Below are 11,831 nucleotides of genomic sequence, written 5' to 3' on the forward strand. Positions count from 1 at the left end.
TCAATCTAGGCATCTCGATCGGCCCCATGCTGTGGGCTTGTCCACACGGAGTGCATGGCCGCCCTTGACGAACGTAGCCACGGATCGATCCCTTTGCCCTTGCCACCCGCTCTCGCTACCTGCTACCCGTCGCTGCACCTCGCTCGAGCGCACCAGCATATACAGCGATGCACAGGCCTGCGGTCCATCAGCGGCGCCACGAGGTAAAAGCATGCGCAACAGCCACGCACACCGCGAATGCGCATCGGTACGGCATTGATTCTCGCTCCATGGGCACAGCTCGACTGGCGACTACATGCATCTCGCCTCGTCCTCGTTCTACATCTCTCTGCGACGCAGAGCTACGCTGCCCCGCTGCTCGCCTCGTGTGTGCGATTGAGTTTTAATGACGGAACGGGTGCTGCTACGCTCGGAGAGCGACTTCGCGGCCGACATCGATACCATGGCGCGGGCGCTTTGCGACCCACTTGCTTTTTGAGCGAATCGCATGTCGCCATGCGCAGTCCGTTGCGTGGGAGCTCGGCGCCTCCTGGGCGGCGTTTGACCGTACTGCTCTTTAAGCGCTTAGACGGCGAGACAAGCACGACGTGGTGCATGACACTTTCACCTGTCTCTCTTGCTGATGCGAGCCATGACCGTCCGAAGGATCTTGGCCGCGGATGGCGGGTACGTTCCAGAGATGAGCTCAGACACGGTGTGCTCGAACGACTCGAGCTCTGATATCTCATCAAAGTGCTCGACGCAAAAGTCGATGTAGTCTTCTTGCTGTTTGTAGTAGGTCAGAAGCCAAGGTCAGAGCAAGGTTCTCTGCTTTCGGGGACGACACCACGACAAGGCGGTCGGTGCCACTCACGACTTCGTCGTACAGCTGCGCGAGTTTGCTCGAGAAGAGGTTCTTCCACGCGGTCTGGACGTCGAGCTCGCTGATCAGGTGCTCTCGCGCACGCGACTGGAGCGACTCGTTGCCGTACTGACCCAGCGAGAGACCACAAGGTTCGAGATTAGGACGCTTACGACGCTCAGCTCACGGGCGTGCATGCTCGCCATGTCCGCCACCTGGTACATCTTCTCGGCGCTGCAAGGCTGCATGCCGCTGCTCCAAGGCGATCGGGTGAAGTCGGGCCCGCCAGGGTAAGCCTCGGTCTCAGAGATGATGGTCTGGCCCCTCTTGTCCGACCAGAACATGCAGGTTCCAGTATACTGCGGAGCAGTTGGCGGTGATCACGAGGATACGATCGCGTTCAGCGGGCTCCTCTCAGCGGCTGAGCAAGTAGGCACTGGGAGGTAAAGGGAAGTCTCACCAGGTAGAAGACCAGGGCCTGCAGCGACAGGGGGTCGACGTCGTGGAGCTCGATGACGGGCAGCGAGAGGTGACTTGCCGTCAATCCTGCGCTTGCAAAAGGGGCCGCACCGTCGCTATTCTCATCGCCATGAGAAGAGCGCCGTCGCTTTGTCGAGCATTGCACCTCGCTGACGGGACGTGCTCTCTTGCTTGGTATTGCGTCGGCGGCGAGCTTGCACGAGTCCGACCGCACAGGGTCGGCGCATTGCTTTTTGGGTTCGTCAGTCGCGCTCTCGGAACGCTGACTCTCTCCTCCCTCAACGGTCGGCGAGGTCGAGGCCTCCTCTTGTGTCGCGTCCGCTACTGGTTGCTCGCTGTCGCGTCCGGCCGGCGCCGGCTCCTCGCCTTGTGCCGAGGCTTGAGATTGCTGGCGATTCACGTCGGCATCTGCTGCTGCAAGCTGGCGACCCTCGCTGAACTGCGACTCAAACACTAAAGATGGTCAAGATGGCCGCAGCATGCGCGTGAGCTACGCTTGACCGCCGCGGCGAGGAGGAACGCGCAATTCGATGTGCAACTCACTGGCCTCAAAGTACTCGCAATGCTGCTTCAGCAGGGCCTTGCTGGCGATGATCCTCTTGTCCTTGGGATTGTCTTGCATGGCCTTGAGAATCACCAGATTGGTCTCGTCCACTGCAACGAGCTTGGCAGCGGCCAGCAGCAGTCGGTCGGTGCTGGGCGGCGGTGGGTGCAGGGCAAGCAAGCGCGTGCTGGATGGCGCCACGCGGTGACCAGTGACGGCGAGTTGAACCACGACGTTCCGCTGGGATGCTTCATGAAGCAGCCGCTGCAGCGCCGAGGGAATCGACTCAAGTTCCCAAAGCAGCTACGGATGCGCACCACGGTGGACGCGGGCAGCGGAGATCAGTCAGCTCGAGGCTTTACCTTCCTTCCAAGAAGGGCACGCTGGCGGCGTCCGGAGCTCAAAACCCAGGCCCGTGCCACTCACACTTCCCGGCAGTTTGTGGCGCTTCTCGTGGTCGTTTCGCCTGAGGACATCTTCTCCGGCAGCGCAGCAGGAGTAGGTGTGGAAGCAGCCGTCGGAGAGGAAAGACAGCGCAAGGCTAGCGTGCTTGGCAGGCTCGCCGAGCTCCTTGGGTGCGGACCTGCCGAAGCCGCCCTTGTACGTGAGCCAAATGTCTCCGCTGCGAAGGCTCATCGAGAGCCTGCAGTGCCGTCCAGTGCCGAACATCTTGAGAGGATGGCCCAGCAGATGGTGGAGATCGCCGTGCGTTTCGGCGTGAGCGAAGTTTCTGAGCTGGGCTGGGCTTGTCGATGCCTCTTCTTTCGCAGACAGCTGACTTTCGCTTGTTTCCGACGCGTCGTCGTTGGCATCCTCATCGACTGAACCGTCCGTTTGCTCGCCCACGTTCTCTTCGGCGGCCGAGGTGCATGATTTGTCTGCCATGACTCCGAAGTTGAGCGTGTCGCTGAGCACCCAGTGGGTGCCATAGTCGACGAACGGTGGAAGCGCAGCAGGAGGGCCGCACGGCGTGCCCTCGGAGCGGATGACGGTGGCAGCGACGATCGAATTGGGCAGCGATTCGGAGCGATCGGCTCTGCAGTTGCGGCCTTTGTTGGACTGCCCTTCGGAACTCGAGGAGGCGGACATGGCGGTGGAGATTTAGTACAGTCGGTGCTGTCGATATGTCACAAAAGCAAGCGACGTGCAGTACGGTTGTGCTGGGTGTGTCGCTGTCGAGACAGGGATAGGCGGTGAAGGTTGGACGGGCTGGGCAGTCTCCCAAGAGCGAAGTTCACGGACGGATGAGGGAGATCAGGAAGATGGTACAAGAGGGACCGGAAGGGACACGAGAGATGGGTAGGGAGAGAGGAGAAAGCGCCGAGGCAAGAAGATGAAGGCAGAAGAACAAAAATCGAGGGCTGCGAGGTCCCACCGCCCCGCCCGTCCCCACCGTCAGCAAGCACCTCCGAGATCACGGGCTGGGTTCTTCCGGCCGGATCTCAAACTGCCTCTCCCGACAGACCTGCCGGGTGCAAGACAGCCCGCTCGCAGTCGCTAGTCGCGATACTGCCGTCAAGCTCCTATCGCCAGCGGCATCGGCCGCGCCCTGGACATTGGACGGGACCGCTTCGTCACGCTCGCCGAGGCAAATGAGAATGGCTGCTCATCGAGCCGAAACTGCTTCGCTCGCGGACATGCTGGGTTTCGGTACAGGCATCTCGGTCTTCTTCGTCGCGGCGGGGCTCTGCTCGCGGCCTGTTTGCGCGTTCATGCTGTTGCGACGGGATTCTGCGCACGTAGGTTCTGCGGCGCTGCGGTCAGTCGAGCTCGCAGCAGACGTCGGCAGTCGTGCTCGGGTGTGATTCTGCTTTGTGCAGCGTGCATATCGCCGCGTGGTGTTTGTCGCCTCGAGTCTGTCTTCGTGCGCAGCCCCTGTGTTGTCGCGGGTCGTTTTGGCGTCGCCGTGTCTTGCGCTCGCTGGGTGACGATGAAGAGCACCCGGAGGAGCGCTAGAGGTGCGTTGGCTACGTCGGATTGGTAGTGACCCGAGTGATGATCGCCTGCAGAGACTTGGCTGCGCTCGGCGGGTAGGTTCCCGAGAAGATCTCGGCCATCGTCTCATGGTACGAGTCGAGCTTCGAGATTTCGCTGAAGTGCTCGACGCAGAAGTCGATGTAGGCCTGGCGCTGGACAGGAGCAGCAGCGTCGAGGGAAGATGTAAGGAAGTGAGCTCAGACATGATGTGGTGACGCCAAGCTCCGTGTCCTGAGCGCTCACCATCTCGTCGTACAGCTGTGCGAGCTTGTTTGCGAAGAGCCCCTTGAAGGCCGTCGAGACCTCGAGCTCGGAAATGACGTGATGCTTTGCGAGGATCTGAAGGCCTTTCTGACCGTACTGTTGGGTCTCGTACCGATAATGCGGAAGACGTCAGGCGTCGAGTCGGCGAATCCGGCGGCTTCCATCCAAGTCGACCTTGGCGCGAACTCTCACCATGTCCGCCGCCTGGTACATTTTCTCGGCGTCGCAGAGCCGCATGCCGTCGCTCCAGGGAGATTTGGAGAGCTTGATGCCTTCCCAATAGGCTCGCGCCTGCTTCAAGACCACCTGGCCGTGCTTCTGTGACCTGAACATGCAAGTACCTGTATACTATGGCGTCTCGAGGGGCAGAGGCGCCCCATTGTTTCAGCAGCGCGCACCTCATCGGCCAGGCCAACGATGCCAGAAGACTCACCAGATAGAATACCAACGCCTGCAACGTGACGGGGTCGACATCGAATAGTTCAATGACAGGCTGTGGAAGAGGAGAATTGCGACCCGGAACTGCTGACGAGGCAGATCCGGCTTCGTCGCCGTCCCGCTCGCCCACTGAGGCGCGCCGACGCTTTTGCGGGACATGGACCGGATCCCCTTGACCCGCTCGCTGTGCTTCTGCGGTGGCGCCGTCGGCGGCGCTTTCGACAGCGGTCTCGAAAGACGGCGCCCCTCGCGAGGCGGAATCTCCATCTGCGGGGTTATCGCAAGGGCTGTGGCGAGTTGACGCCTCTTCCCTCGAAAGCGGTGGGCACGAAGCATCTTCCTGTTGCAGGCTCGTCCCTTCATGCTGATCCAGGATTACGGCCTCCTTGGCTTCATGACCGGTCGACCTGGCCTCAACGGACACCTTCGCTGGCTGAATGGACGCGTTCTGGCTCTGCGACAGCGTGCGGGCCTCGCTGAACTGAGATTGAAACACTGAGAGCAGATCCGACAGCAAAGCCAAGCATGTGCATACCGGTGAGAAGGATTGGACAGCATAGTTGCCAATGCTTGGCCAGGGTAGCACCCACTGGCTCGAAAGTAGTCGCAACGCTGCGACAAAAGGCTCTTGCTGGCGACAAGGGTCTCATCCAAAGGGTTGTCCTGCATCGCCTTTAGCCTGACGAGCGACGCTTCGTCTGCCGTCATGAGCTTGCTGACAGTCATCAGAAGCTTGTCGGTGCTCGGAGCACCAGGATGCAAGGCAATTTGTCGTTCCGTGAAGGGCATGCTCGAGTGACCGGTCACGGCAAGGTGCGCGATGATGTTCTTCTTGGAGGCCTCATGGAGCAGCCGCTGCAGCGTCGAGTCAATGCTGTCAAACTTCCACCGCAGCTGGGAGCGTTCAACGTGAAAGGGAAGGTTTCAGTGCTTGTGACATGGACTGGCAGCTCGTAGGCATCTTATGGCTTGCCGGCAGAATACCGAGACAAGTCAACGACGTGCGGCTACCCACTTTGACCGGAACGGTCTTCCCCTTGTTCTTGAAGCTCTTGTATGTCGAAGATCCGCTTGCGCATAACGTCACTTCGTGAAAGCGGCCCTCGGAGAGGAAGGAGATCGATATGGTGACAAACTCGGGCTGCCTACCAAGTTGCTCTGGCGCCTTTCCGCGATACTCGTCCTCAAAGAACAGCTCGAAGGACCCGGTGCCAAGACACAGCCAGAGCGTGCAATGATGGCCGGTGCCAGCGATGGCCTCGGCGTGTCCCAGGAGGTGATGAAGGTGGCATGGCGTCTGGATGACGACATCTGTCGTGTCTTTGTCCGGTATGATGAGCTGCGCGGCGGTATCTGCGATCGCCCCGCCAACTCTGTTGCCTGCGTCGGGCGAAGCGTCGGACTGATCTCCTTTGGCGGTGCTGATATAGGCGACATAGTCGTCGTCGGCAGCCACGCCAACGTTGATTGTGTCGTAAAAGGTCCAATGCGAGCCGTGTGCGACAAAGCTGGGCAGTTTTTTGGGGGGAGGCGGGGGATCGTCATCCGAACGGATGACGACAGGTCTCACAGATGAGGAGGCCAGGAGTGGCGAGCACTCCTTTTGGCATCTCGTCGAAGCGCAGCCCTCCTGCGGCTTTGAAGGTGTGCTGGACATGACCGACAAAAGCTGATGCCGAAGAGGATGCTGGGCAGGCAAGGGCGAAAGCTAGACTCGTCGGCGGAAGCAGCCCCCCTTTTAGACGCCGACGAGTCGAAGCAGAGCGCACGGCTGGGCGGGCCCTTTGAGCACGGACGATGAGGAAGGGCAAAGACCTGTTGGGTGTCGTGGCAAGGTCTCTCTCAAAGACGAGGAGTGAGCGGGAGACAAGAGGGAAAGCCAGAGTGGAAGGCGGCGATGGTGGTGGTGGTGGCGGCGGCGGTGGCGGCGGTGGTGGTGGAGTGTTGGTCTCGACGGTGCTGGCTCGCTGCTGCGCCTGGAAAGAAGCAGCAGCTGCAGGGTCCCGCAGCGGCCCTCAGCCCACGCCCACGCGAGCTTCGAGACCAACACCGGCCCAGGCTTGCGCCCACGCCGCTTTGCGCACTCACTCTTCTCGGCCGGCTGTCTTGCCAAAGGGCCCTTAGCTTCTGCCCTCCACCTTGCCTGGCAGCCCGAACTTGCGTCAGGCACCAGCGAGCGCCCTTGTGTCCGGGCCAGGGCGCAGCAGAAGGCGTCCCGTCGCTGCGCCTGCTTCCCGCGCGGCCGCCACCTGGGGTGCCTAGGCCCCCCCACCTGTCCGTTGCGCTGCGCGGTACCGGTACCTGTCCGGCGTCGCCACCGTCACCTTGCTCAGCCCGCGTGTCTCGTGGCTAAGATACGATGGACCATCGCGCTTCTTTCCCAAAGCACGAGCGCGCCCGCCGACGACGACGACGAGGCGGTGCTCGAGTACGCCAAGCGAGCCTCGCAGCGGCGGCCTTAAGAAGTTTTCTTGGCCCGGCCTCGATGCCTTTCCCGTCCCCCAGACGCCGACCCAAGATTTTCATGCCTTCCTTGCCCTCCGCCGTCGGGGCGATCTGCACGCGGCAGCCCGTTTCTCCGCTCGTGCTTCTATCTTTGGCTCCCGGCCGGCCGGGCTCCTCGTGGCGGCGGTGGCAAACGCCCGGTGTCGAGGGGGTCGGGCCTGGCTCGACGTCGAGCGTGTCGCAGATGTGATGGCTGCTTCCCGCTTTCCCCTTTTGACGCATGCAGGACCCGCCCCGCCCTCGCTCGTCTCGCCACGCCACGACTTCCTCGACATGCGGACCCCCTCGAGGGTCTTGCCAAGGCTTTGGAAGCTTTGCCAAGCGACTCGGCAGCCGCTCCTCTTGTCTTTCCCGCCTGGTCCTGTCCCTCCGATCTACGGTTGCCTTGCTGCCCTTCAAGCTCGCTCACCCCGTCTTCCTTTCCTTCCACACCATAGACTTCCATATAGACGCTCGCAACATCATTGATACCCCCTGCGCACCCGTCGTCGCAGCCTCGCTCCAGCCTTCGCCATCTACCTCGGCCGACGCGACATACTACCCCACCGCCACGACCGATTCGCACCATAGAGAACCTGCGTTCCGCCATGTCTCACCACGCCGCCACCCGCCGGTCAGGGACCCATTCGCAGCGCAACGTCAGCCTCTCGCTGTCAAGACTGTCCTGCCTGGTCGCCCTCCTGCTCCCGTCGCTGGCCGTAGTAGCCAGCGCCCGCAACTTCACGCTGCGGGAGGATCTGAGCGGCAACGACTTCTTCGAAGCCTTCAACTGGTGGAGCTACGACGACCCCACGCTCGGCGCCGTCGACTACGTGACGCAGGACCGTGCCAAGTCGGCCGGCCTCTCGTTTGTCAACGAGCGCGGCCACTTTGTCATGAAGGCCGACAGCAACACCGTCATCCGCCGCCTCGGCGAGGCCAGACAGAGCGTCCGCATCCACAGCAAGCGAAAGATGGGCGATGGTATCCTCGTCGCGCGCTTCCACTGGATGCCCCAGGGCTGCGGGTGAGTCGCTGGCTTCGCTTCGTTCCGTGGCAGCATGGAGTGTTCTGAGCTGACCTAAGGTGTGGCCGCTTCCTTCCTCTTGCCCGCTGCCGCCGCCGACCTTAGGACATGGCCGGCATTCTGGACCTGTACGACCGATCGGTGGCCTGCGGGCGGAGAGATTGACATCCTCGAGGGCGCAAACGACCAAGGGCCTCGCAACTTGGCCAGTCTTCACACTCTGCACGGTTGCCACATCACGCCTGGCACGTCTGAGCTGCACACCGGGTAAGTCGGCGCTCACATTCGCGAGGATCCGAGACGATTGCTCACCTTCCATCCTTTGCGTATTGCCGGCTCTGCAGAGTGACTGACAAGAGCGACTGCTCGTATCAGCCGGGTTGCTCGGTGCGCTTCAGCGAGGACAACACGTTTGGCCCGGGTTTCAACCAAAAGTGAGTTCGCAGAACCGCACAGAGGCGGTGGTTCTTCGGGCGACCCGAACGATCCTGACCAGACGCTCCTTCGCCTCCTTCTTGATCGTGACAGCGGCGGAGGATGGTACGCCATGCGGAGGGATACGCGAGCCGGTGGCGAGGGCGTGAGTAAAGACGCGAAGCAGCCTCTCCTCTCCGCTTCCGTGCGAAGGCTGACCGACGGATCGTTCCAACTCGTGCTCGCATCGACCACGCAGATCTCGGTGTGGTTCTGGCCAGCGACGACTCCCATCTCGTCTCTGCCCGCAGCGGTGGCAGCAGGGGCCGACGGGTCAGCGCCCAAGTACGTCGTGACCAACGCCAACGCGACGGGTGCGGACCGGTCCGAGCTGGACAAATGGGGTCAGCCCGCCGCCTTCTTCCCTAACATTGCCAATGCCACCGCCTCGCCCGCCGCGCTGACGGGAAGCTCAGACGAGGGCGTCTGCCAGATGGAGAACTACTTTGAGGAGCACGAGATCATCATCAACCTGACGTGAGTCGAGCGAGCGTTGGATTCTATGATGGGCTGTGCAGAAGCTGACTGAGTCGATGTTGCTCGTTTCTTTACGCTTCGACCGACACAGTTTCTGCGGCGACTGTGGGTACCTTGTTCCTCTTCGAGACGGAGCTGTGGCACTGCCTTGCTGATACCCTATCTTCTTCTCTTCGCCGCTCGATGCAGGGGCTGGCGAGACGTTTGGTACAAGTGGCTGCGCGGCCGCCAACCGCAACGTGACCTGCGAGCAGTTTGTGCGAGGTGAGCCATGGTCGTTCGATCTCACCCAGTCCCCAGCTGTATGTCTGCTCGAAGGCGGTCATCGCTGACACGAAGCTGGTCTCGCTTTTCGACCTGCGATGTTACAGAGAATCCGCAAGCGTTCAGGGACGCACGGTGGGAGATCGAGTACCTGCGCACCTACACCGACGCCGCCCTGACCGTTTCGGGTCCGATGGCGTCCGTAGCCGTCGTCGCGCTCGCCGCCATTGCCTTGGTTCTCCTCTAGATCGGGCCTGTATAGAACAGCGTGGTACATCGGAAACAGCAAAACCTTCGAAACTACGGTGTCTGCGCCGACCGTGCTTGCTCGCGTGCCTACTCCGTGCTGAAGCATGATGGTCTGTAGAATGCTCAATGGATCTGCTCGCTCGTCTCAGCTTGCTTATGCCTTTGGCAAGGGAAGGCCCAACGGCACGGGACGGCAAAACTTCTGCCGGCCCGAAATTCTCCGAAAGGCGCTGCTGGAAGCGAGGGAGCGAGCGAACGAAGGCTACCGACCGTAGCTAGGCCAGGCCAGGCCGAGCTGTCAAAACGCCAGGACGCAGCTGCCGCGTGTTGAAAGCGGCGCAATGCTTCGGCACCTCATCGATATCGGTCGGTCGGCCTATGTACAGTATGTACGTCTGCAACGGCAGGACGTTGAGAAGGGCAGCCAGGCAGGGTCGAGGTTCGTCGTGCAGCGGACAGTACTACATCCTTGTTCTCGACCTGGTGCGGTCCGGCGGTTCGGCGTGGACTGGAAGGCAAGGATTCCGCGGTGCATGATGGCAGGAGGTCAGGGCCGGTACGGCATGCCCGTCGACACCGACCCGGTACGAGATTCGAAGCCTACCGGTAGCCGGCGGCAGCGAGTGAGTTCGACATGCTGGTGCCGGAGTCTTGTCTCAGCAAGGTCCATAGCTGCCTCCGCTCCCTCCCGCTCTCGCATCTTCCTTCACTGTCTTCATGGTCTTCACCATCCATCACACCGCCTCGTTCCACCGCCGCGCAGACTCACCATGACGGATCCACCACGTCGTACGAGCTCGACCTCGTTCCGGTCACAGCACGATCTACACTCTGCGACGGCGACAAAGCTCAATACGCCGTCTACTAGCCACGCCAACCTGCACGCGCACGCGCATGCTCTCGACCTCGATCTGCCACCGATACCGAAGCGACTAAAGGCGGACGTGGACGAGGTGCCGTTTAGCGGTCGTCGGCCGATCGATGACGAGGACGACAACGGGGACGAGACGCGGTTTCAGCCTCAGAGCGGCGAGATCACCCGTGTCGCTTCGCCCGTCCTCGGATCAGCGGAAAAGAAGTCGCGGAGCGGAGAGCAGCAGGAGGAGGAAGAGGAAGAGTGGAAACTCACTCTGGACGACGACGAGGATCCGACCAAGTGGAAAGACAGCCGGAAGTGGGCCACGACGGCGTTGGTGTGCCTCATCTACTGCACCGCGTGAGTGCGGACGCGCCGAATCCGGGCCTACGATGCTCGCTCGCTGCCGCACCCCTGCTCACAGACAGTCACCTTCCGGTCCTACGACGTCGGTACGACAGCACGCTCACCTCCTCGATAGCAACGGGGGCAGCACACCAATACGCCCACCAGTTCTCAGTGACGCCCTTCCACCAGTCGCTGATCCTGACCGTCTACATGATCGGCCTGGCCATCGGACCGCCCATCTGGGCGCCGCTGTCCGAGACGTACGGCCGGCTGACGGTCAACCTCGTCTCGCTGCCGGGCTACACGCTCTTCAACATCGGCTGCGCCCTCTCGCCCAGCTACACCTCGCTCCTCGTCTGCCGCTTCTTTGTCGGCCTGTGCGGCGCCAGCCCGCAGTCCAACTCGGGCGCCACCATCAGCGACGTCTGGCCGCCTGCCCAGCGCCTCTGGCCCATGTTCATCTACACGTGCGCCGCGTTCGGCGGGCCCGTCCTCGGCCCGCTCTGCGGCGGATTTCTCGCGGGCGAGAATCCAGAGTCGCACCGGTGGAGATGGATCTATTGGCTCCTGACTATCCTCGGCGGCGTCTCTACCCTGTGCGTCGTCTTGGTGCAGCGCGAGACGTATCGACCTGTACTGCTCAAGCGCAAGGCGCTTCGACTGCTTCGCGAGCACCGCAGCGGCAGCGGCAGCGGCACGGCGACAACCGAAAAGGTGGAAGCGCCGCGCAGCATCTACGAGCGCGAGCTGCTAGCCACGCTGGACTCGCAGCGGCTAACGGTGCGCGGTGTACTGACGACGCACGTCTCGCGGCCGTTCAAGATGTTGCTGACCGAGCTGCCGCTCGCGTACGCGGCGGCATGGACGTCGTTTGCGTATGCGGTCCTGTTCATCTTCTTCGAGGCCTTCCCCGTCGTCTTTGGCGCCACCTACGGCTTCACGGCGGGACAGGTGGGCCTCGCCTTTCTGCCGCTCGGCATCGGCATCCTCGCCACGGTGCCCGTGGTGCGCTACTTTAACCGCCTCAACCTCGCCATCCGCCGCGAGAATGCGGGAAGGGCGCCGCCCGAGGCCCGGCTCAAGCAGGGCGTGCTGAGCGCTCCCATGT

The 11,831-nt window shown here is 62.0% G+C and overlaps 4 protein-coding genes across 4 annotated transcripts in view; 2 read left to right on the forward strand and 2 right to left on the reverse strand.

The window, feature by feature from the left end:
* Nucleotides 1–603: 603 nt before the first annotated feature.
* PFL1_06307 (uncharacterized protein) lies at nt 604–2,954 on the reverse strand (the record flags this gene model as incomplete). Its single annotated transcript, XM_007883848.1, has 6 exons — nt 604–765; nt 854–970; nt 1,057–1,200; nt 1,302–1,774; nt 1,865–2,168; nt 2,292–2,954. 6 exons carry the CDS (start codon nt 2,952–2,954, stop codon nt 604–606), a joined length of 1,863 nt encoding a protein of 620 aa, XP_007882039.1.
* Nucleotides 2,955–3,832: 878 nt separating this feature from the next.
* On the reverse strand, nt 3,833–6,201 carry PFL1_06308 (uncharacterized protein; the record flags this gene model as incomplete). The annotated part of the gene is made up of 6 exons (XM_007883849.1): nt 3,833–3,994; nt 4,086–4,202; nt 4,299–4,454; nt 4,540–5,039; nt 5,135–5,438; nt 5,560–6,201. The coding sequence occupies 6 exons, from the start codon at nt 6,199–6,201 to the stop codon at nt 3,833–3,835; spliced, it is 1,881 nt and encodes a 626-aa protein (XP_007882040.1).
* Nucleotides 6,202–7,636: 1,435 nt separating this feature from the next.
* On the forward strand, nt 7,637–9,517 carry PFL1_06309 (uncharacterized protein; the record flags this gene model as incomplete). The annotated part of the gene is made up of 8 exons (XM_007883850.1): nt 7,637–8,055; nt 8,161–8,322; nt 8,400–8,489; nt 8,584–8,635; nt 8,729–9,006; nt 9,098–9,111; nt 9,196–9,270; nt 9,378–9,517. The coding sequence occupies 8 exons, from the start codon at nt 7,637–7,639 to the stop codon at nt 9,515–9,517; spliced, it is 1,230 nt and encodes a 409-aa protein (XP_007882041.1).
* A 772-nt stretch (nt 9,518–10,289) lies between these two features.
* The window catches only part of PFL1_06310 (uncharacterized protein), a gene marked incomplete at both ends in the record, with an annotated part of 2,648 nt that continues 1,106 nt past the window's right edge, over nt 10,290–11,831 (forward strand). The window contains 2 exons of the mRNA XM_007883851.1: nt 10,290–10,735; nt 10,837–11,812. Coding sequence (XP_007882042.1) covers nt 10,290–10,735; nt 10,837–11,812 — 1,422 coding nt within the window. The remainder of the gene's footprint in view (nt 10,736–10,836; nt 11,813–11,831) is intronic.

The sequence above is a fragment of the Pseudozyma flocculosa genome (genome assembly GCF_000417875.1).
Source record: "Pseudozyma flocculosa PF-1 unplaced genomic scaffold scaffold00025, whole genome shotgun sequence".
Classification (NCBI taxonomy): domain Eukaryota; kingdom Fungi; phylum Basidiomycota; class Ustilaginomycetes; order Ustilaginales; family Ustilaginaceae; genus Pseudozyma; species Pseudozyma flocculosa.